The sequence below is a fragment of the Geospiza fortis genome, unplaced genomic scaffold (assembly GCF_000277835.1).
Source record: "Geospiza fortis unplaced genomic scaffold, GeoFor_1.0 scaffold166, whole genome shotgun sequence".
Taxonomy (NCBI): Eukaryota; Metazoa; Chordata; class Aves; order Passeriformes; family Thraupidae; genus Geospiza; species Geospiza fortis.
This window is the reverse complement of record NW_005054310.1, coordinates 1,149,549-1,176,284: the sequence shown is the minus strand read 5'-3', so window position 1 is coordinate 1,176,284 and position 26,736 is coordinate 1,149,549. Positions and strand designations below refer to the sequence as shown.

Sequence of the window (26,736 nt, the reverse complement as noted above, 5' to 3'; positions counted from 1 at the left end):
CCTCAGAGCCCAAGTGGCAGCAAACACCTTACTAAACTGGGAGGAGCAGAGGTGGGCATGAGTAGTTGTCAGTTCCCAGGAAAAGGGAATACTTGGCTAGGTGATCATCAACAGAAATCCCTACTCCCAGCTGAGAAGAATGAACAGCCAAGCTTCATTTTCAGCTGCTTTTAGCAACCTTTATTGTTAGGAAAGGCTCCACAGGACATCAGTGCTATTGTTTCCCAGGAATGGACCACAGGGGAACATTGGTGACATGATTATCAGAAAAAAAGCAAATAAAAATTGGGTTTACACATATCCTATTCTATTCCCTGTATGAAATCAGCAGAGTGGGCTGCTTTGATTCTCTCCTGGTACTTAAAGGGATTCATTCACCCTGGCTCCAAACTGGTTTGTAGCTCACGCTGAACCCTGTATCTGTACTCAGATCAGTATCAGAGTTGTACAGCTTAAATATGTTGACACATACTATCTTCAAATATTTGACAGATGTACTGTTTCTTTTTGTCTAGGATCAAAATTAAATTTGTTGTAAATCCCTTCCTAAATTGAACCAGAAATTTTTGAATGTGTCCTCAAAGATACAGCAATGTTATAAATTATTTGCACAGTAATTTCATGGTGACTTGAAGTCTATGTGTGAGCCACCTGTAATATTGACATATATATTCTAAATGAATTACTGGAAACCAAAGAACTCATTTTATTGTGCATGATATATGGTCATGAAGAATGCATAAAAGCACTGCAAGTAGAAAAGAGTATACCAAATATAAAAGTATATCAAAATGATCACATATAAGAAGTGGTGGAACGTCTGAATGTCTTCTAGATATTTCCTGGAAGTTTAAAGTCTGCAGTAGCTCCACAGACTATTGCGTAATAACTGCATCACTTAAGAACTTTCCATTAGTAAATATTTTTTACATACAAGTAATTCCAGTGAGCAGTTCTGTCTCTTATTAATTCCACAGTCTGTGTGCTGAAGGCCCTCAGTAATCCTGTCACTATGCCCCTAGTGAATTATGCAATGCTCAAAACCACTACAACAAAGCCCAAAGACACCAAATGCCCACATTCAAGAGAATTTGCTATCTGTATGGATGATGAAGATGTAAATGAAGAATTATAGAGATGAGCCAGTCATACAGTGAAAAGATTAAGTACTTAATACAAGAAATACCACATCAAATACTGTCATAAGGTTTCTTACCAGTGTCATAACACCCATTCTGTCCATTTCCCTGGCTGGACTGCGAGGGGTGAGTTTGGGAGTTGAGTGTCCGCTGGGAGGAGATGAGCTTGCAAGGGACGATGCTGTCACTGAGCCAGTAATGGAGGTCCCTTGGTGGACTCTGGCTAGGTTTAAGCCTTCCAGACTCACACTGGCCACTCTGTTCTCTATCTCTTCAGCACGCAATTCTGTCGACTCTTTCTCTTCTTGGATTAACCTTATTAAACAAAAGAAGAATTCTCTTGTATTGGTCTCTTCATATCCCCAGAGCAAAACTAGAAACCATTTAATTTCAAATGAGATTTGAAAGCAAGGGCAAACAAAGATGAATATCACAGATAACTAAAAAAGACCCTTTTCTAACATTATTTTCCTAATCACCAGTTATCAAATTATTTTTCTCAACTCCTCCATCCTCAAAACCTGTTTGCAAAATGTGTCCAACAGCAAGGCTTGATGTATGACATTTCAGGAATATTGGTTCATTTGCAAAGGAGCTAGGGTAGGGGGGTTAACAATCCGATTTACCACAGATAACTAATTCCAAGCTTACGTTGGCTTCATCTGCTTATCTTTTGCTAAATCACAAAGTTAAGAGCCAAATGAAATTGGGCCTTTAAGAAGGGAATTGCTAAAATAATCCTTATTAATAAAACAAGAGAACAGGTAAAACAAATTGCCTGTTTTTCTCTACAATTTGATGAAAAAATGATAACTGTTTCTAAAGGCCTGTGTTTTTAAATGAATTTCACTAAAATCAATTTCTTGTTAGCAAGCAATACAAGCTTCTTAAGCATCTATCTCCTCAACAGGATGCTTCCATTGGGTTCTTTAGTTTGGTTAATTGTGATTGCACCTAGAATGGAAAAATGTCTTTAAAATAAAATATTTGTTTATAAGTCCTTCGCCCATAAACCTGTGCTAGGAGTAATCTTTTTTGCAAAAAGGAGGAAAAATTATGAGAGATCAATGTTAAATGAGAGAATACGAAGTCTGGGGAGGCTGAAACTGTGAATCAGACTTTGCTGAGTGAAATGAAGCAAGTACAATAATTAAAACCATAATATATTGAAAATAGAAACCCAAAAATTCCTGTGCTGTGATAAATCTTCTTCCCTAACATCAATTTCAGAATTTGTATAAAACATCTACAGCTCATTTTGAAATAATGCAGGGAAGAAACTTAAAGGCCAATAATTTGAAAGGGAATTATAACAACGTTTTTCATTTTAGTAATCTAAATACTGAATCATTTTGTATAATAGAAGAAATCTAAGGCAAAATACATTTTTAATCTCTTATAAGATCTCAAAAAATTTTATAAATCCCTATCGCGTTTGTCAATTAAAAAAAAACAAACCAAGAAAACATGAAATGCAATACAGTTTGTAAGACTATCCTTGTTGAATGATTTTCCTGAACCGTATAAATAAATCTACAAAATAACATATCTGGTCCTTTAACAATAGTTGCTATGATAATAAAAGCCTATACTTTAGTACAAGATTAGCAGTTGAGAAAATAAACTACTCTCAGTAGACTTCCAGTAAAAATGGCTGTATAAAAAGTGCACCCTTGCTTCCCTTTTGAGGTAAAACTGTACCTAATATCTGAGTCAAGACCCTGGGTTAAGTACAACAGTGATCTGATTCAGGGTGGCACAAATAATATCCCAGCTGGAAGTACCGTTCCTTGTGAAAGCCCTTTACTGTATTGTTAAACCGACAAAAGACTAGTATTGTTTAAAAACAAATATAAATGTTACACGTACAGCTTCCTGAGCTGGCCACAGTGCTGACTTCTTTTTAATAACAGAAAATGTGGATAAGGTTCTTTCTTTTATGTACACTGTTTTAAGGAGATTTACCTTCCCAACAACAAAATATCACTTTGACTCTGTATCTTGACAGGTGTAGGAAAGATTTGAGAAAACAGTGTAATCCTATCTGAACAAATACATTGTGGGAGAGTAAAAAATGCAAAGCTCTAGATTTATAATAAAAGGTTTTTCCCTAAACAGAAAAATTACTCAAATTCAACAGAGTTTTTCCTTAAAAGTTACTTTGATCAGAGAATGATTATCTTTTGCCAAATCAGTCTGTCTTGTTTTGATTATATTTCTAACCACAGTATTTCTGTTTCTAGTATTACCAGAAAGTGCCCAACACATTTACTATAATTTCTTTCATCTCCTTCCAGGAAAACAGTCACTAATGAGAGGATGTTTTTCATACACCAAGTTTTTTTTAAAGTTGCTCTTACTGAAAAACATGTAAGAATGCTTTAGTCTTGAAATATGGTTTCATTTATAATAATCACTTAATTAAAACATGTCATTTGATTCTCTCCATTAAATTTGCACAGATATTAAAATATAGTCTATTCATTACCTATATCCAAGCACTATAATCCAACTTGGAGCATGAAAAATCATATTCTGTGTCTACACAGAAAATCAAAAGCATGTCTTTGAATACATGGCTTATATTAGATTTAACAGAGAGATAATTGCCAGACGAAAGCATGAAGAGCACAGAAATAAAATATTTCTGATAGGAGGTCGCTACTGCGCAAGTGGAGTCATGTATAACAGTGAAAAATGACCTTGAAAAAAGGACTGTGAACAATAATTTGTGAAAGCTGCCATGTGTTAGCCTCCTCTAACTTACTTTTCTTCAACTGGCCAACAGTTCTTCACTTGGAATCGTTTTTGAAAGAAATTTTTATGGTTAGGAAAGAAAGACCCAGTTGTTATCTTCACACAAGTCTCTCCTCTGGAAAGCAGACAATCCTCTAAATGAGCAAGCTGTTTCCTAACTGCCATGATGGTACCTGAACTCAAGCACTAAAGGAAGCTGGAAGCTGTAACCGTAAGTGCATCACAGCTGGTTCAGGCTACATACCTGATTTCTTTATTGATTGCATCTAGCTGCTCCTGGAGCATCATGGCCAGGGTCTGGGCATCAGAATGGCCACTTGGTGACAGCAGGTCCATGGAGCTGAACAGCGTTTCTCTGTCATCATCATCGATGTCCGACATCTCGGTGTCGCTTTCGAACGGATGGCTGCTCAGGACACCGATCTGCTGCGTCCTGTTCCACTCGTGATCACCAAGCGATTTTACCTGAGCAGGAATTAAAACATGTATGGCTTATGCCAAAGGAAAATTTCATAGTTGAACTTCAAAAAAAATGGGAAAGGAAAGCAACTAACACTACAAAATACTTATTCAATTATAAGCGCTCCATTAATGCTTGCAGTATTACTGCAAATAGCATAAAGTATTTTCACATAATTGTTATTTAGGTATCAAATTACTATAAGGAAAATTTATACAAAAAGACACTCTGGAAAGACAAATAATCAAGTAGGTTTGAACTCTGATGTCTAAACGTCAACATTTTCTGCTGTCATTTTGGACAACAGTTATCTGAGCGGGTATAGAAAAAACCCTGAACTCTGGGTTGGGTTTTCTTGTTTGGTGGTTTTGTTTTTTTCATTTTCTTCCTGGAAGAAAACCCCACAAACTATGAGCTTAATAACCTCAAACACATTCTCTTATAAGGGAATGTATGAGAAGGAACTGGGGATTAACCTTTGGTTCATCTCTGCGTACTCCCATCCGGCCTCTTCTAGGTCGCCTTATCACTTTAGTTGACCGATAGTCAGACTGGCTATCAACCAGTGAGCCCACTGAGTACCTCAGCTCTGTTGATGTGTCCAGATGAGGTCTAAAAACAGATTTACATAAGTGGACTGAGAGAGTAATAGGAATAACAACAACAATACAATGACCTTCAGTCTAGCAACACAGATTTCTTTTTTCAAACAAACTTTCATGTATCATAAATGAGAAAACTACATAAAAAAAAATAACTTAAAGGTGAAAAATTGAAATAATTTTATGAGAAAATTTAGGGAGAAACCAAATAATAAAACCTCTGATTTTTTTAAATGAAAGCTATGCATAGAAAAACTTATTGTCCAAAACTTTAACAGGAAAAAGCACATTTCAGGATAATTAGAACTGGCAGCTGAATGTATTTTCCTGTATATTCATAAATATGCCTGAGGTTACTCTAAGCATGTTACATGTTCATGAGTGAACATATTGATTAAAGCTTTCCCGCTGTAAGTCTATGCTCTACATTATGAAAATATTAGTGAACTGACCTGTGATATTTAACCTTGTTTAGGAATTGCTAATCTTCATTTGATGACACTTTCAGTGCTTTAAACCCCAATATTTCCTGTAGCCCTGGTAAGTCTTGGGATATTGTGGTGAGGTTTATACAGGATGACTTCAGCACCTCTTTTCTTGTTTACAAACAGTGGTCCCTGACCTCTTTGTCCTTAATCAAACAGCAGCACCAAAAGTTCACTGCTCGGTGCAGTAAAAACATCCTAACCATGGGCTGTGGAACCAAGGTGAAAGAGCAAAGGCTCCAATGCACCATTTGAGAATTCAACCACAAAAACAGACACCTGAACAATTTCTGTTTCTCAACACAACTGCAATCTCCACATAAAAATATAAGAATAGCACGATTACAGTAAAAAAAATGAAATGTAACAAGAAACCCACATAGGGAAGTGACTGGTTTTATCTTCCATGTACAGTAATTGTGTCAATAGAACTTTGTTCTCATAATCAATAATATTTGGCAGTTGCAAAGCAAGTTGGCAGGAAAAAAGAAACAGTCCAGGCTCCAGTCTCTAGCTGTAGATTTTCATCTGCTGACCAGCTTCATTATTTTTCTGAAAGCACAAACTCCAGCCAGTGCAGAATTGACTACAGGCTGAGAATAGGAAGTATTTAATGCTCAGAGCTTGCTGTGCCTGAGAGAGTTGGGAGCTTCATGAGGTCAGGTTACATAAGGGAAAACACACTGTTTAGCAGAACCTGCTGAATTCCCAAGATATTTAGATAGCTTATCAAGTTCAAACAGCCTTTTGACAAGGGCTAATCAGCTCCTGTTTACTGAGCACAAGCTAATGATACTCATCTACTCAGCAAGGAAAGCTGCTGTTCTTCAAGGATGCTCCAAAAACCAAAGCTGCTGTTGCAGCAGCTCAGAAGCCTCTGTCCCTGCAAGCACTTTCAAGAAAAATGTGTTGTGTGCCTGTAGTCACATTCTCAAGGGAACAAAAATTCAAAAAGTTGAAAGCATCACATTCTGAATTTCATCAGCTTACACTTCTCTACATATAGAAAAATATTATTCCAATAAATAATAAAAGGTTGAGGGAGAAACCATGTCCAGGTACTGAGCAAGGTGTCTGAGGACATCAGTGGGCAGGCAATAGCTGATGGAAAAAAAACAACCCACTGAACAAGACTAACTTTAGATGAATACAGTGCTCCCAATTCATTCTTGGTCCATGAGCTTTGTCTAGCAGGTGTGCTGGCAGGTTTTAAAAACTGACATGCTGCTTGTTATGAAAACAGCACATGGCACACAATTATCAATAAAGCAACAACTTAATCTCAAGGGACACTTTTAAGCAAGAAGGAATTTCTAGAATGATACATTCTTTGCAGCTGTTAGTGGTTATATTTATGGCATTTGTCTCACTATTCTTCCCATATTGATTTTCCATCAAAAAAAGGTGCAATGTTTAATGTCCGATTATGATGTTTTCAGATCTCTCTGAATAATATCTTCACATTCAGCTTAAGTTCTGTGGTCTTTTGCTAGACACTAAGTACAGCTGAGTTATGCCTTGCTAATAAAGAAAATATATTATTTATAGAACAAATACGATCATAAATATGCTGATCAGTTTCAGCATTAAAGAGGATTGTTTCTAATTTATATTTAAGGTCTGAGAAAAAAATTGTGTATGTGGATGTACTTTTAAAAACATTTCATAACTTAAAAGAATTTCATTAATCTCCATAATATTTCAGTGTATACTACTGATAAAGGCCCTGATGAAAAAAGTGAAAAGCAACAGTAATAATAACTGCACAGATTTTACATTTTAAAAGAAATACAGGACCACATGTATGCGTGGCTTGAACACATCTCTGCTGTAAATGCTTGCCATTTACATTTATGTCTATTTCAACTTAAAGTGAGAAAACTTTTGTCACAAAGTATCACCTTGACAAGGTGGGTTCAATTAAAGAACCAGCCCTCAGCTTCATTTGATCCAGTTCAGACCTCAGTTTCTCAATTTCTTCGGCGAGTCTCTCCTGGAAATAAGAGTCAGACATATTTACTTGTGATACAAAATACATTTATTTTATGAGATATTGTTCTTGTACAGTTAAACAAACAAGCAGAGATATACTGAATGTAACACTGACTCTAATAAGAAAAGGAAACTCACTACTACTAATGAGATGTACACATCAAAAGGAGGTGGTATAGCACTCTGCTATTTTACCACTGCCTGGACGTGTTGGAAGGACAAATTTGTACTTGAAACTTACTTTTTTCCTAACATAAAGCCAGGCACAGTTCATTGTGTGATTCACCGCTTGCCCTATAGAGATCAAGATTAACAGTTGCACTCAATGATCTCTGAGATCACCTTTTCCACCCTACATGATTTTATGACACTATGGGATTGCATACTGGCCTTTCTATCTACTGATAGAGACCCAGACTTAGAGGGAACTGCGTTTCAGATTACTCGAACTGCAGCTGTATGTCTTGCTCTTATTGAGTTGATGTGACTCTAGTATGAGGTGCTGCTGGCAAAAAATGAAAATTTGCCATAAAATTGGATTTTTGGAACTAACTAAAAAATCCGTCACTATTTACAGCTACCACTAGGGAAAACAGCACTGTTCCCAAATTCTACAAGTAACTGTTATCTAAATAAAGTGAAATGAAAGAATTTTAAAACAAATTAAGAACAAGCATGGGATGAAGATATAATACTGCTCTAACTAGAGTTTAAAATGCTCAGTATAGCAAAAGGCTAGGAATAAGGATCTTCTATAAGTAATATCTATAAATAATATATCTATAAATAATACTATCTATAAATAATATCTGTTTCAGTGAGTATCATTACTGAATTATTAGTATATAATTACTGAAATAGTATTAGAGTATTTTTAAAATATATCTTGATTGAACAGAACTACTGAGATGATTGATACTCTATTGGTAACACTTGCCAGTTACTTAGAGATTATTAGTATCTGATGCTATGTTCATCTATCTGAAATTGTTTCACCAGTTTCTTCATCAAAGTGGAACTAATAATCCCTTCCATGTGGGACACTTAGAAGCTCTGGGGTCAGAACATGTAGTGACAGGAGAAGGGCTTTAAAATGAAAGAGGGTAGGTTTTAGATATCAGGAAGAAATTCTTTATGGTGAGAGTGGTAAGGCACTGAAACAGGTTATCCTTTTGAGTACTTTAATCTTGCTGCCTTTCTCTACAGGTTACCTAAATGTAGATGAAAGCAAGAATTTTTTGAACAGATACGTCTTTTTTTATTTTCTCAAAGGTCTTGATTTTGATGCCATATACTATATTTATATTAGTATAGAATGGAGCTATATTTTTAAAATCGGGTATAATTGCTTTTACAGGGATTTAATACATTGGAAAAACACTTCTGTGAATCTGAATGCAAATACATTTGTGCATCCTACTACACTCAAGGCAGGAATAACTTCAAAACAAAATCCTACATCTGGGATTGGAATACATCTTCTTGGAAGAAATATTTATAATCAATTTGACTGATGCACTAAACAGCATTAGGGGTAAATTTGCAAGGAATGAAGAAAGGTCACTTTCAGCTATATTTAGCATAATGCCACTGCACTTGTTAAGAAGAATTGCATAAAATCCAAAAATTACATTCTTCACTATGAAAGTGGAACCAGTTATGCATACATCTCTGCTAAATAAGACTTTTTCAGAATTAAAACTGATAGAAGAAAAACTCCAAAGCCAGTAAAATCAACATGAATTTTGGTATTGACTTCCTGAGGTTAGGATATCAACCGTGAACTTAGAAAACCTGTCAGAGGCCTTCTAAGTCTATGTATTGCATCTAGGTGATTAAAGGAATCCTCATTTATGTCAGTAAGATTTTTCTTGATAGCTGGATAATTAATATTCCATATGCACATTTCCAAATAATAATTTACATATTTTGATAAAACCAGATAAAATCACAGTGTTTTACAGTACCTTATCATGTAAGGACTCTTCCAGATTTTTCCTGAAACTTTCAGATTCTTGAATCAAAACATTCTACAAATAAAAATAGGAGAAAAAAATAAGCAAGAAGAAATTAGAGATATGTTAATGGATTAGATATCACTATGTACATGTACAGGTTTACAAAGTTCATATATGTTAGACTTCAAAATTAAAATTCTTTAATGTTTTGGTTGGATTATATACTAAATTTTAAATGCTGCAAGAATTCAAACACGTAAGAACATGTGTCTTCTAGATCAGCAAAACCTTTGCATCTTGGTTCAACTGAGCAAATGCCTCATCCTTACACAACCAATTCTCCCTACAACTTCTTTTGGCAAGCCTATTTCTCGCTCCATACCATATTTCGTTTCAATGGTATAAGCCAGCAGTACATCCTCTGAGAAGTTCTGAAATACCCTTCTGAAAAACACCGAAAGATTCCCCTCAGACCATACAGAAGGTGAATAAGTAGAAGAGGGAGAGATTAAGGAGGGCAAATACAAAGGTCAGCAGCTTTGAATTTTGCAGGACCACATTGTCTCACATAATGGAAAATCTGTAAATAACATTCCCTCTCCAAGGCTAGATGCTCCTTCTCCTGTGGTGGCAGCATTTCACCCATCCCAGAGGAAGTGAGGTGAAACCAGCAGGTTAAAACACTGAAATGATGGCACATCTAAAATGGTCATTCCTCTGTTCTCATCCACCTTCTCTCACTGCCTCATGCAGCCTGTCACACACTGGTCCTTTCCAAGCTCTTCCATCAGGCTCTTGGCTGATAAACACGTGATTCAATATATTCAGTGTTTTCGCAGCTCGTCCGGGAAGACACTTGAGCCCACTCTTGAATCAAGAGTTAAATGTGTAAGTTGGAGCACATTTGTGGTAATACTGGTAATACAAAATCAGCATGATGCCTTCATCCTGATAAAAGCAGAACAATGGGAAATCTTTATTAAGCTAAACTTTATACTGCTGTTTGTACTGTACCTTTTCTTCCAGTGCTGCCATTCTCTCTTTTAAGTGTAGTTGCAGACGCTCATTGGATTCTGTCAAAAGTCTGTCTACAGTATCCGATAATCTTTTGTTGTGCTCCTCATTCATTTTTTCTCTTTGCCTTGCCTTTAATGTAGAATAGATGAGACCGATTGGTAGGGTCCAAAATTAACCAGTACAGATATGTATAATTAAAAAAACCAAACAACTAACTGTAACCATTTAAAATAATTTCACAGGAAATGTAATTAGAGTTACTGATTAATGCACATCCATTTTTGTAACAGCATAATGCTTTCAACTCTGCAACTGGACATAAATTAATGTATTAAGATGGTGAAGTAAAGTAGAAAGATGCTGCCATCACTGCTACAAACAGAACATTTACAATTAGGTAGTTGGAGATGCTGGAGTACAAATGTAGCACTACACTGGCAAATGAAAAGGGCACAGAGGCTGTTTGCAATGCACATACTCTTTGAAGTTCCTGATTCTTCTCTTCAAGTTGAGCTTCTAAGTGTCTCATACGTTCCTCAATGTTTCCATGCCTTTCTTCTGCCTGTAAAAAAATAGAAAAACTCTTTCTGTAATTTAGGTGTCTTCGGAAGTTTTTATTTCAGTTAAGTTTAAACAAAACATAAAGCAAGCTACTACTAACTGCAAACTTAGTTTTCCGAAAATAAACTTTATTTAAACAGGCAGCTGAACAGCATTGCTTGAAATGTGTCAGCTACAAAGGCCTGTTACATCCAAGCATCAGCAAAACATTGGAGTTATTTATGAGCAATGAAATCAGCCAAATGTAACATGCAGACTGTGCATGGTTTGAACACAAACCTGCCATCGTAAAATTGTAAGCTCCTGAAGCACTGAACTGCACGATGGTTGATTATCAATTTAAAAAAAAAATTTAAAAATGAAAACAAATCAGATGGATTCTATTCAGCAATAGAAAGTAAAGTCCAGTAGGACTACCTTCCTACGTATGGAGATCATTTCTTGTAGTTTAGCTTCCATAACATATTGATAATCATCAGATGAGGTAGAAGAGGTTGGATCAGACTAACAAGTCAAGGAAAAGGAGAGGGACAAAATTGAAAAATCAGAACTAAAGACACTGACACTGAACAGAACACAGCACAGAATGCTTAAAAGAAAAGTGTGACTGAAAATTTAATACTTTTAGCTGACAGATTTTTACATGGAATAAACTACACTGATACTTGGTGAAAAAGATGCAGTTGATGTGGAGAAACTGAAAATAATGGAATGCTAAAGAAGCTATCAACCTACACATGGAAGTACAAGGTTAGTGATGGCTGGCTGATGACACATGACTACAGAGTGGATTCAAAGCGATACTGTCTAATCTTATGCTGTTTCTCTCTCTCTTTTTTTTTTTTTTTAGTTTTGGTAAACTGAACACCAGAACCAGACTCTCAGAGGCCAACATCAGAAATTCCTGTATAATTCTTCTACCATTCTCTAGGAATGATTACAATGCATAAATACTACATAATGGATCAGTCAGTTACACCACTATGAAATGTCATGGTACATTCCCTAATTTCTAGAAAACAGAAAGAACGCCAAAAGAGACAAGGCTCAAGCTTTCATATGCTATATGAAATACACTATATAAGGCCTTTCATCCAAATAAACAATATAGTTTTCATCCCTTTGAAAAGATCCACCCTGGTGGATCTCTTTGGAAGATCAAGGTAATCAGATAAAAGAAGAACCTATAAATAAAATTCATTAATAATAATGAAAAGTTATTACTGAGTATAGAAATGGTAATCCAACCAAAGATTCATTACTATTTCTGACAGAAGCTGACCTTAATTAGGTCATTTGTGGCAAAACATGAATATTCATGCTATTGTCATATCAAACAAGTCTATGTTGTTATTCAAAAACCAAAAAAGCCCTTTTAAAAAAGGGAAATGCTATATTAGTTTTGTTGCTATGGAAACAGGAATGTGCACAAGGCATACAGAGTGCTACTGATGACTGAGTTGTGAGCTCGCGCCTGTCAAATGCTATTTCACTCTGTCAGATTCACCCTCTCAAAAAGAGATCTGAACTCCATCTTTAGATGAGCAAACTTTAATACGCACAAGATATACTAATTTGACAGCTATATTTTTGTGAGACTACTTTTCATATGCTTATCTACTAATGATTTATCAGATTAATTAGGAATAGGTATCCAAGTAATGCCAGCTGTTCATAATAACTTAAAATTAACAATAACTTTAATTCAGTAGTATTATGAGTACCAAAAGTTCATACAGAAAGCAATCCTGTGATCTAGTAATCTATAAACATACACTGCAGCTTTTTATATGAAAACATCCACATAAGAAAATTCTGTTTTGTATAAATACAAGAGTATTGCTTAACCTTGAAGACCACTAGTACTATTTTCATAGTATATTCATAAAACTCATATTCTTGCAAAATTTAAGGGAAAGTCTTTGTAATTAATTTCATTTAGAAGTGCAGTTCTTGTTTCTGGTCATGAAGCAGGCATATTGTGATGTACTCGAATTTATTTATTACCTGAAAATATTTTTTCTGTTTATTACAATTTGGACCAGCAACAATACTTCTATGGTCTTCTTCAACCTATCTCTCCATTTTGCTTCTTAGTTGGTTTCAGCACACCAGTGCTAATGCACTCCTTCCTCTCCCAACTGGGTTGTTAGAGAGATAGGGTTGAAAAAGTTAAGTCTCTGTGACTGCAGAACAGATGTCTTTCTACACAGTGATCAAGTTTTATTCTGCACTGTAGAGAATAGAATTTTCCCCTTTTTAAGAGCTGGCTGCAGCATTGGTTCAAGGCCACCCCTTAATGCATTTGCAAGGGTCATGAGATGACTTGAAATCACCAAAGCTCTGGGAAGACTTAAGTAATTCTACGTCTTTTGAAGCCAATTCCATAGAGGGAGATACAGAACCCACTGGGGGCACCTTCCTACAAAATTAAACTCCTTATAAGCTTCATTAGCTGACTGTGAAACTTAAAAGCAAGTTACTTAAACTTCACTGCTTCTGATGCCTTGAGAGGCCATCTAGAGCAGAAGCTAGACAGTGTTGAAGGAATAAAGTAGTTATTTACTAAAAGGCCTTCAAAGGATACACCTTGGGCAGTACAAGAGCCTGGCCACGGCTCTTGGGTCACAAGTTTTTAGACTTTTATAAGTTTTGGTCCATTTACATATTGGGGTAAATTGTCCAATTACAGCTTCAGGTTATGAAGTCCCATCCTCCCAGATTGCTCTTCTCAGTTCACTGTGGTTTATAACTTTTGGGCCTGAAGCTGCAACAGTGTTCTTGGTTCTCAGGCTGGAAAAGGATTGTTCTGCCTAACTAAACTGTGAGGAGAAGGTGCTAACACTTTATATGAAGCTCAGAGTTATATACTACTGCAGTACAGAACCTGGAAAACTGAAAGCTAAAGCTTAAGACATCACTTCAATACATTTAATTGCAGCTTAATGAAAAATATGAAGAAAACTAAAGTAAAACCACTCAATTTAAAGGGATCTCATTCACATCCTCTGAAATGTGGTGCTAACCTGTCCTTGAAAAGAAAGTCTGTCTAGTTAGCTGTATAATTTACCTTTTTTTTTAAAAATAAAATGTAAATTTTTCAGTTCAAACCATGTCATAATAGGTTATCTGTCTAGCAGATCTTTTCAATGCAGAAAACAGTTGTGATATTAGGTCTGGCAATTTTTGGGGAAAAGAGAAGGAATAAAATTATTGTCAGAATTATGTATGTTATCTGAATTCTTATATAGACAACATTATTGAAAGAACATGATGTTCCCTCAAGATTCTTATAGCTACCTATTATTTTATAACTTTTTCCTGCCTTAATAATTCAGCAAGATATATGCTACCTTTTCATCTCTTTGGTAGAACAGAGAAACTTGAAAATTAATTAAAATTCAAGATGCCTTAGAACCAAATCAAATGTCATTATTCTAAACACTGCTAATGTATTCAAATATTTTATGTTTCCTTTATGTACCATTTGTTCTGAAAGTGTTATTCTGTATAACTCTAAAAGGACTGAATTATTTTATAGACAAAATATTCAATAATTAGGCTCAAGTGCTTGTCTGGCAGAGAGCAAGCACAGGTGCACAGACTTAGTATCTACTCTGGGCTCTAAAGCTGCTTAGTGGTTTCAACTGCTGGTTATTATGTGCCAACTGCAGGCACAGGTCCCTGCAGCAGGGATGGGAATCAAAAGGGCAGACAGAAACACATGTACCTACTCCCATCTTCTCTGACTTCCAGAAACCCACCTGCAGACAAAGACCTCCAGGAACCAGTGTCCCCAGCTGGAACACACTCCCAAAATGAGGGTTTCAACACCTCCCACCACCCTTTACATTGAGGAAGGCCCTCAACCAGGTCTCAAAGAGGTCCCTCCAAACAAAAAATCCCCTGTAGCAAGTCAGTTGTTAGCTAAGGGATTTGCAAATCCTTTCCTAAGGACTTCCCCAGCCCATCCAGTTAGGATTGATATACCTGTGGCAGTCACACTTTTTTTTTTTTTGCTCATTTGTCTTAGTCAGACCCAGAGATTATAAAGAATAAGTTCTTTGAGAGACTTGGCAGCCTATAAAATACTGAATGTGTCCATGTCAGCCTTGTAGTTTGAGCACAAGGCAGAGACTGAGACACCAGTGCTTGTCATGCTTCCGCAGCAGAATTTTAGGCACACATGAGACAGCACAGACAACTGTGGACTCAGACTCCTAAAGAAAAGCTGGATTTCTTCCAACTAGTTTTACTAGGAATTAATTGAGTTAAAAACTGTAAAGTAGAGCTTACATGACTACTTGCTTGGCAGGCCTTACCCTACATTCTTCCTTCAATATAAGACTTGCCTGCCTGTTTGCTCCTATTCTGTACAGAAGGCACATTGCAGGATATTCAGCAATGAGCATTTAAAGCATTTAGCCAGAACATTCAGTTAAAAATAGACTTGGGAAATCATGCACCTTAAACTGGATTCAAAATATATGGACAAAAGGTAATGATGTCTGACCCCTAGGAGAAACCAGCCTGAGTATTAATGTCCACTTTGCACTCTCTAGGCCATGGAATAGCCAGCACAAAGTAGTAACAGCCAGGAAAACTCTGCATTGAGGGAATACCAAAGCAGCTTGTGTGATCTCTAGCCCTGTTAAAACTCTGCTGGTGCTCCTGCTGCTAATGCACCCACAAAAAAGATGTTGCTTTCACATCATCTGTTACTGATGGAACTGCACATTTTCTAGGTCTTTGTATCTTAGTTGAAAAGAAAGAAACGCAAATTCAGGTGCAGAAATCACTTGTATAATATAGGTGCCATATTTTTTTTCTTTTCATGCTGAGTTGCAGGAACAAATCTAAACTTTTCTAATGGTACAATCAATTCCCCAAGTTTTGAGACCTTGACTTTCTTAACACCTGCACTCCAGTTTTTTTACTGGCATCCTATGCTTTAGTCTATCCTCGGAATAAGGGCATTATTCACAAAGAAAGGATGCATTACTGAACTGAGCTATGAAATTGAAGGTGAAAATAGGTGATCAGGGTGACAGAGTTGCAACAGCTCACAAAGTTATCAGCTACTTGCTTACATCTCACCTGTTACCAATGTGACAAAATGAACTGGCTCCCCTTTTTCTAAACCTCAACCTTTCAGTCACTAGATAGTCACACCTTCTTTCCCCTTTGTTTTCCCACTACCTTCTGTACCTCCTAAGTTCAGTAAGCAACTCCTTCAATTTAGCTTTGTCAAAGTTGCTTCTTTCATTACTTTCTCCTATCAAGGCAAATCTCCCAAGAAAAAGGAAGCAAAGAGGGGTGTTTTGAGAAGACAGAATGTGTTGTAAATGTGAAAATTTCTTTAGCTTCCCTCCCCTTCACAAAGTATTTCTTCTTTTTTTTCCCTGCCTGTAAGAGGATTTATCAACTTTCTTCTCCTATCAACACATCATATTTTCTCTCTCTTGTTCTCAGAGAGGTTTCTGTATTAACTATATCCACTCCTTGCAGGGGAACTTCTTTCCCCTCTTTCCATCTTTTTCATGGCAGAAATACTCCTTTTACTTATTTTGCAACTTCTTCTCCGCTTAAAGCAAACCACAACCCCACACTGACACAAAACAAGCATTATGTCCCACTTGCCTCCAACTCTCAAGTCATTTTTTTATCACCTTTAAAATTAACTGAAGGTGTTACTATGCTAAATGTGGTTTATTATGATATGGTTTCCTCTTCTCCATCTCAGTGCTTCTCTAGTGCAGCTGACAAACGTGGCTGGTATTTCTGGTGACCTGCATACAAGAATGATGGTGTAAAATGCTGACTGCTGTCTTGTGATCAGAGAAGTGACTTGGTACCTCTGCTGCACAGGCACCCAGAGGGTGAAGGACTGCTAGTGGGAGTGAGTGAATGGAAGTAGGTGGATGCTGGCTGGCTCTAATAGACCCCTTCCCTGAACACATGCAAGGAGAAACTGGTGTTTGACAGACTAACCATCTGAAGATTCTGGATGCTCCCATGTCTGTCCCTTCTGAGGAAAATAAACATTTTGTGGGATAAAGAAAGGTTAATACAGGAGGGAGGTTCTTTCTACTAGGAACTGCCTCTTCTCCAGAGCAGGCAAACAGACCAATACTGTGAGAGTGAGTAGAAGGTGGCTCAATGAGTCATGGGAATCTAACTCTTGGGATACATGCTGAGAGCTGTGCTACTTGTCATGACCAGACAGGTACCAGTGTGATGGCCAGGCGGGACAGCACAGGATATGGGATCATGCTGTTCCAGGTTAGTCTGCCAGAGGCTGATTAACCCTCCAGTTGTCACCCAATGGGCAGAACACAGTGAAAACAAAGCCAAAGAAAAGTTCAAATGACTCAGGTAAATTTATGGGTACTTATCCAAGTTCACTGTATAGTCCAAATTTTTGGAAGTTCACTCCTTACGAACTAGTTTGGGCATGGAAAAGCAGCAGAAAGACATATCACTAGCTTATATACATAAAAAAAGGAAAACCAACTAATTTTAAAAACTGACATGATAGAAGGATAGCAGTCTATATCCTTCATTTGCAGAATCCCAACCCAGATTTATTATGAGCAAGAATATAAAAAAAATTGAGTGCAGAACTGCAACATGCAACTTTTAAATCTATGAGGGTTGGGGTGGAGGTGGGGAATAATCACAGACAAATCCAGAACATATTTTTTCTGGTTTATCTCCACATGTAAGTAACTGGTCTTATATTTTACCCACAGCGTAGCAGATAACCCCCATTACTTCACTTTAAAATACACATAAAGCATGTTTGGCTTAACTCACCTCTTCCATATGATTGCAACCCCATTAATCTCAGAGAAGCCACTTTCATTGAGATAGTACTAAAGGAAGGAGAATCAGTTTTGACTTTTTTTTTTAAGTGCAGAAACAGTAGCTGATTTGGTGGCTCCTCTTTTGCTTGTTAAACATAGACACTGCAGGGATCACACAGCTCAGGCAGACAGGCTTTGGGGATTCTGCAGCCAGATAATTTGAGTGCTACAGACAGCAGGTATACTGGCACAAAATCCAACCAAGGCAAAATTAATTAAGCATTATTCAGCCCCTCAGGCAGGACCTGCAGTTGTCAGACCTGCAGCTGACCACACGTAAGAGCACACCAGCTAGCTAACTTAAAACTGCTTAAGTAAGCTGCAGTGATTGCAGCATCCTTGGTTCAGAGCCTCATTTATGTGATCCATGAAAAGTAATGGACTTTAAACTTCAGAGCTCTCAAAGCAGCACTTTAATAAGCTCTGCAGTTTGCAAAGAAATTGTACACAAGACACACAGGCCACAGGCTTATTTAGCCTATTGGCCAAATTATGACATTCTGCTTCACGTCATATATTCCAAGGCATCACACTTTTAACTGAAATACATGTCTTCAGTTTTTTATGTAACCACTGAGAAATGAGCAGAACCAGCATTACAACCTATTTCTCAGAGTTTCTTGCTTGGCAAAAACTTTGATCAAGTACATCAAAGTGAAATGGGGTGGATCATCAGCTCTGTTGACAGCTCTCTAGCCACATCCCATGAAATAATGTAAGAAGACAAACGGAGATGTATATTGCAGCTTTATGGTCACAATAACAACAGTGTCTCATGGAAGTCCCTGTGTGTTCTGCATGGTTGAAATGGGATTTCTTCTTAGGATTTTTGTCATTAAAATATGTTCAAGGAAAAATGCAGTTGCAAGAAAAGACATGCTTGAGACTGCCAAATACTTACTGGTGGCTAATTGCTGGAGAACTTATTCAGGAAAAATCCTCTTAAAATAGAAAACAGTATTTTTAAGCTACTGAGGGCATTAGAATATATGATTATTTGCTGAATCAGAAACAATTGGAAGAAAAAAAAGTTAAAATGCCAAGGGATTGCTCTTCTGTGCACCTGAGTTTTTATTAAAATCCAATGAAATTTATTTGGTATTTCATGTAGCTCTTTCTGCTGATTCTTCTTGCCTTCCTCCCCCCACCACCTCCCTCAATTTTCAGTCTTTGTTTCAGATTGACACCCATTCATACAAACCTAAAGTGACAGCACAAACCCTTGATTACTGAAAGCCTTCCTTTCTTTGTTTCTTCTGCTTAACTAAATTACTTTAAAATCAGATTTTATTAATGAGCTGCTCAGCATTTAAGGCTTCACTAAATATGGAAAACATAGGACCTGCAAAAAGTCCATCAAATTTAGAAACAGCTCAGCACATAAATAGAAGCATTCCTTGGTAATAGAGAAAGGAAAGCTTAGATAAATCAGAATGATATATGATACAGTGTCTTAAATGCATTTTTCTTTGTCTAATTTTAAGGGACAAAGCATAAACCACATTATATGTCTTTATGAAGCTGGTAATACTTGAACTATATTATTAACTACATGCACACCTGAAAGCATTAGAGGCCAAATATAAAAAGCACACTACTAAAAATTTATCTTCTTTTTTTCTATGATAGCAGCCATATAACAAATTTATAAAAAGAAAAATTAAAATCACTCAGTTTCACATTTTTCTTTGCAGATATATGATACAAAGAATCATTCAAAGCAAACCTCGTAAGCATGTACTGCAAGTTGTTTTCAGTTGTGTTGCACAAATGATCCCACCTGCCACCAGGATTTGATTTTATAGCACTTAGTGCAATAAAACTAGGTGTTGTTTATATACATGGTATATGAAAACATCCAGAAGACCTAAGTACCTGTAGGAAAGGGACTTCCCTCACTGCCTACCCTTAAATTAGAAACTCCTATGCAGTAAAATGGGTCCTCCTAGAGTAAGTAATGCTCAGTTGTATTGGAAATACATGACTCCCTTGTAAGCATAGCCTAGTATGGCTAACTTACAGATAACTACTTTTCCAGTCATCAAAATGCTAAGAATTACAAACACAGCATTGAAACCTTTCCCATTCACATACTTATAAAGAAACATTTTCTTCTTTCAAACTGGCTCGATGTTACCTTTGTTTTGTCCTTAAGGTGAGGAATCAGGCTGCAAATCAGTGTTAAACAATGGGGCTTCTGAAGTGAGCCTATTTCTCAGTACCTTAGTCAAAGCTGCAATTCTCTGAGCCAGTTCAGCCTCCACTTCAGGTAAGGTTTCAGCTTTCCTCATCGTCTGCTGCAGCTTCTGCTCAGCCAGCTCGAGACGCTCTTGCAGCTGCCTGTTTTTGTCTTCCAACTGAAAGCCAAAGATGGATAAACAAGTATAAAAACATAAAAATCAATATTAAGGATTTCCCTTCCCTTTCTAAAGTATTAGTGAAATGATAGCAACACTCACTAACAGGCAAGACAACCCTTGGTGTGGGAGAGGTTACTGGAGAGGCATTAACTCAAGCATGGAACAACGTAGGCTGCCAGTCTAACTACTGATTTGAGGCTCAAGGATCTCACAAAGGTGAATAAAAGGACTTGTAAGATGGCACTAATTAAGATGAAAAAGCTTCACTGATAGATGTGGTATTTATCTGAGCAAAATAATAGTACTGGCGCCAGTAAAGCGAGAATTTGCTAAATAGAAATACAGTCCATCTTACAGAAGAATTTACATATGAGCTAAAATGGGAAAGAAGTGCAATTCTGAAAGGATAGAATTCCCTGAATAAATCTCCAAACATAATTTTCTGAATGAATGGCAATCATGAAAAGTTAAAACAGACATTTCATTCATTACAATTAAATCTCATTTTACAGAGGTGAAATTGAGTGAGCTGTGATAAGTATTAGAGAGAAATAGGAGGACTTTTTATAATTGCAGCATCTTCTGGCCTACTGAGATGCAGCACACAATTAAGATTTTTTTAATGGTTGCTGCTTTCTTGTTCAATCCAGGTAATACAAGACAAAAGTGAAAAAGTAATGTGATTGTAGATTCTTTTTTAATCCTTCAAAAAGCATGAAAAGCTAGGCTTTTCTCATCTCAATACTGTGATTCAACTTTAAGTCTGACCATACGTAGTCTAAGCCTAGTTGCTTTGATTCCTGCTTTGAGTAGGCAGAACTCTGCAGCACAGCATGACTTATATTGGCAACAATAAGAACTCCGATACAAGTACCTTACTTTTTCCATCGTTGGGTGGTTTTTTCCCTGACAATTGAAGATACCTCTTAAAATAGTCTAAGGAAGATGGCAAAAGCTGGAGAGTTTGAGTTCTGATGGTTTAGTTTCCCTGAAGAAGTACCAAATACATATATACACGCACAGATACAGGGAGATGTGTGCTTGTGTGTGCAAATATATCTGCATACAATTATAGAAGCAGAGATTATCACATCACACAGGCTAATTTCCCATACAGCACTTTAAATTGTTTAAAGACATGCTAGGAAAAATAAAGTCTGGTACTGAGGCTGGGTTTGAATGATACAGTATGATTTATATTCACTTCATGTTTGCTTTCAGTTTGTATCATATTCTTCGAATTAGAAACCAGTGTTCTATGTTCAGTTCACATTCCAGATTTGGAATCACCATGGAAACAAAGCACCATGAGAGAAAGCTGCACAGTCATGTTATAAGCTTCCTTAAAATATATTCACAGTTAATTTAGCATTTTAAAATTGTATTTGCACTCTACTCATCTGTAAAATCATTAGAATATATTGTATGCAAATTCTGATCTTTTCTGCAGAAAGGAATTTTTTTAGCTTAAGATATTTTATAGAAAATGAAATTCCAAAATTGTCACATAAGAAGCAATGATATTCTACTAGTTAGGGAATAAGACTGTGTGCACTTATGCAAGACTATCAGAAAACACAGTTATTTTCCAGCACTGAATGTACACATTGAAATTATTGTTCACAGCTGATGGGAAATTTAGGGATGCTGAACAACTTAGGATTTTTTAGATTTACTGATCGGCTGATTAAAACTGAGCAGATTAACCTAACAGAAACCTCTTATAGGAAATTGTCATCAGTTTTCATTGTGCATGAAGAAAAGAAGTGACTGATGCAGGTGCAGCACCTGGCGCAGGATGGCTTCCTTGTTGGCCAGCTCGTTTTCCAGCTTGTCGTTCATGTCGTGTATGGAGGTGGATTCTCTCTGAGCACTGAGGTAGCGCTTCTCCAGTGTAGTTATTCTTTCTTCCATATCCTCCTTTTGTGCCATTGCCTAATGTGACAGAAAAACCCCCATCAGGAACCATGCAATTAAAATGCTACATACTTTTCTACCAGTTTAATTTTCATGCTAGTAGTAGACAAGATTGTAAGGTATGCTCAGTAGTATATCTTCAGTTTTAAAGAGACTTCCTTGTGATTTCTTGTAGCTATGATACAGAATCACAGCATCAGCTAGGTTGGAAAAGACCTTTGAGATCATCAGGTCCAACCTATGACACAATTCCACCATGGCACTGATAGTATACCCAGTCTTTTCTTGAAAGCCAGTGTAACAGGAAGATAACTAACGCATACAAAAATAGATTCTAGAGGCCAACCATCCACACATAGGGAGAATATCTGCCTAAGAGATGATATACTGAGAAACACCACAAATTTAAGAGGAGGAAAGAAAATTAAATTTTACTTTCATTTATTGAAAGAAAAGAATAAATTTCTAGTACTATTTCTTAACTTAAATTTTCTCTCTCCTATGTTTAGGGGCTTTCATTAGCGCTCAACTTTTGATGCTCATATACATTGGCCTCTATCAGTTTGCAGTGGATATCACAGGAAGAACAATCAAGAAATATGAGGTGAACATGGTGAATTCCTTACCTCTCTAATGTCTCTCTGATATTTACTGTTCATTTCCTCTGTTTTAATGAGCTCCTTTCTTGTTGTCTCTGCTTCCTGCTCTACCTCTCCCACCCGAGAAGACAGTGCAGCCAAACGTTCCTTCATCTGTGCCATTTCATAGTTTTGCTTTTCCAACAGCTCCTGAAGCTCAATAACTTGACTGGCTTCATCATTTGAGTCTATTGAGCCATTGGATAGGCGCTGTTAATGGAGAGGCAACACTGATTAATTATCTTTTAACGTGGACTCTAGCTAAAGAATTTCTAAAGCAAAGACTATTTTAAAAATTACCAAAGTAACTAGGAAGGAAAAAACCATTTTCACAGTAGATAAGATAGTTATAGTTATGAAAAAATAGCATAAGACTAATTCATATCATTGGATTCCAGAATGCAGCATCACAGAGAGATGTAAACACTTGCATTAAGAGCAGAATACTACACATAAAAAGGTTTAGTTTGGCATTATGTCTATTTGAGAACAGATTACAACAATTCTTCTAAAAATCACCAAATTGCTTTCATTGGTCTTAACTAAACTTACACAGCATTTTAACTTAAATAAAGTTTATATCATTTGCAAAATATACCATGCTGCAGTCAGGAAACAACATTAATTAATCACAAACTCAGTGTACCAGAAAGTGCTTTCAGTCTGGACAACATACTGGTAAGATTTACATTAGAAACAAGTTCTGCTGAAGTAATTTATGTGCTGCTAAAAGCCTTGGTGTGAATATAGTTACAAAGAAAAAAAACCCCCAAATTCCGTAACACATGCTGCATGTGGGATATGATCTCAGCAATATGATTTATATTGCAAATGAATGATTTCAGGAGAGAAGTGCATTCACCAGCAGGACTTGCTGGTATTGCCTCATTACAACAGATATTCACATTAACCTTTCCAGCATGGGCTAAGCCTATGGTTTCATGCAAATTTAATAGTCTCATGTGAGAAAAAAAAAAAAAACAGGCATAAAGAACAAGAAAAAAAAATCAGAAATATTTGATTTGACCTGCAACATGAATAAAATAAAACCAAAGTGCCTAACCTGTCATTAACTTTCTTGATTATGTACAATTTTATCAGCAAAATTTACATTATGAAGCACAGGAGCAAAGTATTTTGCTGTAACTATAATTTTAAACATCACACAGAAATATTGGTCCTAAAAGCTGCTTATTGTTCATAAGGTGATAATGTGTATAGGAATGTAAATATGAAAAATTCCTAGAAGGGTCTGAGGGGAAACCAGCTTTCATAAGCAGTTTGTATTATTATTGTCTAAATACAGAAATCCTCTAGCACATTTGAAGAACATTATTTAAAGGCTTTAACAGAATTCTTTTCTCAATCAGCCATAAAATGAACCCAGACCAAGATCACCTGCCCCACTGTTCATCACTGAATAAAATTACTTTAAAAATACACCACATCAAGCAACTCAGTTCCAAAGTTGTATTCTTTATACTACCTAATTATATTTTAGATATTTTATGTTAGCTGCTGAGCCATTGTTGATCTACTTTCAGGACACCATGGTAAGATGACCATAGTAAATTAAAAACTTATTTACACTCAGTTTGGTATTTTGAAAGGGTTCAGTTATTCTGCTTGAATCAAAATGCTATTAATATGTATCAGTCACAAACTAAAGAGTACTCAAATACTCAAACAGGATAAGACAGCCAAACGACCATACTTTGAAAATTTAAGATAAAGATTTATCTATGACAATTATAATCTCTTTTACAGTTATAATCTCATACAGCAATTTTAGCAGTTTCCACAGGTTAGTAAATTTTATCTCGCATGGAATTTGCCCTGCAGCTCTCTGAAGAGCAGTCCAGGAATGCTGCAAAGTTATAATAAGCCAAATACCAAATCTCAAATGCAATAAATGGCATGTGTTCATGTACCTTATGTGACATAAACCCTGTTAATTATGAAATGGCAACCCATGGTGGTTCTGGGAGTACATTCACTGCAAGAGAAGTATTCTCTTTTCATTAATGAAGATTTTTTCCTTAAGATATGAATAACTAAACCTCATATAAATTAAATCTGAAGAACAATTTTTTTTCTACTAATTTACTTGGTACCAGAGATTTCTGGAAAGACAAGTGATATTGCAGTTACAATTTAGTAGTCTCCCACTACTAAACCAATGCTGTGATTGACAATTATGTATGCAGATATTTTGATCTATGCACATTAACTTCCCTCTTAGTTCTTTAATGAACTCTTTTCACCAAGTGCTTTAATTCTAATCATCATTCAGCTTTGCTTTAAATTTTTCCTATATTCATATATAGAGCTTGTTGGTATTTAAAATTTCCATCTTACTAAAAACATCAACATTTTAGTTTTCCTTAGTAAGATCGGGATTTTAAAAAAGCTTTTGTAAAGACATAAATAAAATTTTAAAAACTCAGTTTAAAATCTAGTGTATTTTGAATTTTGAAGCATACTTTAAAGATTTACCAAGGATTTTAACTGACATTTTGTCACTTTTATGCCTTGCTATTATTTTATGATATATCCATTATATAAGTACATTACGTACAGCAACCACTTTGAAAGACCACAAGTAGAAAGTTATTAATTACTAATTAAAAAAATATCTGATATAACATTCCTGAGTTTTTAAGGAGGGGTTTTACCAACAGTTACGGTAATAATTTCCCTTATCTACCCCACGAAAATAGCTTGAACAAGAATGTGAAAATATACTGTGTCAGTAGAAGGAAAGGGCATTCTGTAGATGGTGATTCCAATTCATTTTCTGAATGAATGAAAGGAACAGGAACCTCCCCATCTCCTGAGAAATTTCCTATGGAATAAGCTGGAAGGACAGAACTGCAGCATCTTCTCTATTATCAGTTTTATGAATAATGTCCATGTTTGATTATTTTTCTTGTTTGTTCTCTTGCTGAATTTTTTTAATCTGGTTGAATTTTTTTGTTTCCTGGTATTTAAGGAGCTTGTTGTTGATGCTGTCTATCAATTGCAACTGCAATTAATAAATCAATTACAATGTTGTTGCTTTATATTAATTACAATCCTTTGTAAATAAACTATTAGTTGAATGTTTGAAACAATGAAATCAAATGGATCTCTGCTAATTATTACCTGAAGCACTACAGGAAAACTTTTCAGAAAAGCATACTCAAAAAAAAGTTTCAAAATAGACATTCTTAACTATCATATCCCTATATTACCCCAAATGGCCAAAAATGAAAGAAATAGTATCAAATTTGTTGGGGTGATGGAAAAGACAGTACTGGAAGTAATCTGAACCAATGAGGAAATCTTTAAAGAAGGAATGGTAAAGAAAACTTTCTAACTGGTCAGAACATTCTAGTAGAGAAAATAAAAAATGTACATGGTCCCTAGATCTGTCTTAGAAGTTAATCATCCAGATGAAGTCTTCAACAAATTTTAGGATGCTGTTTATCAAAGTGGTCAGGAAAATGCTACACGTGGACACATTCCTTAAGTTCAATTCGTTCTCAGGAAAGAATCTAAGACCAATGGCTATTTTTCCTCAAAAAAAGAAATTTGGGAAACAGTTCACATGCTTCAATGCTTTGAGGGTTTTTTGCTAGCTGGTTTACCAATACAAATAGTCCATCTGTTTCTATCACATTTACTTATTGAGACTTCAATGCTGCAGACCTGGCATCATCACAAAATTCCCCCCTCGTTTTTCTTTCCTTCTACAGATGTGGCAGGTGCACACAGCTGCAGTGTGTGCTCACCTGCTGCACACACTGTGAGGCCTCTGGCCTCTGCTCCTGCCCCTCTCTCAGCCACATGAGAAATCTGGATGGCATTGGACTAAAAGGATCAAGAGAAATGCAAGACATCTTTTCTTGTGCTAGGTAAGGGCAAACAAAGGCTTATGAGCAATGACATCTCTACCCAGCAATGCAGCACTTGCATCCCTCCTCTCATGGGAAGAATAAGGGA

At 36.2% G+C, this 26,736-nt stretch overlaps 1 protein-coding gene across 5 annotated transcripts in view; it reads right to left on the bottom strand.

Annotated features, from left to right (window-relative positions):
- The window catches only part of PPFIA2 (PTPRF interacting protein alpha 2), a 287,287-nt gene that overhangs the window by 42,825 nt on the left and 217,726 nt on the right, over positions 1-26,736 (bottom strand). For all 5 annotated transcript variants that reach the window (XM_031055533.1, XM_031055537.1, XM_031055536.1 and 2 more), the window contains 10 exons: positions 22,741-22,962; positions 21,986-22,132; positions 20,060-20,194; positions 10,889-10,972; positions 10,408-10,539; positions 9,403-9,465; positions 7,345-7,436; positions 4,833-4,968; positions 4,141-4,361; positions 1,217-1,454 (listed from right to left, as the gene is read on the bottom strand). In XM_031055533.1, coding sequence (XP_030911393.1) covers positions 1,217-1,454; positions 4,141-4,361; positions 4,833-4,968; positions 7,345-7,436; positions 9,403-9,465; positions 10,408-10,539; positions 10,889-10,972; positions 20,060-20,194; positions 21,986-22,132; positions 22,741-22,962 — 1,470 coding nt within the window. The remainder of the gene's footprint in view (positions 1-1,216; positions 1,455-4,140; positions 4,362-4,832; positions 4,969-7,344; positions 7,437-9,402; positions 9,466-10,407; positions 10,540-10,888; positions 10,973-20,059; positions 20,195-21,985; positions 22,133-22,740; positions 22,963-26,736) is intronic.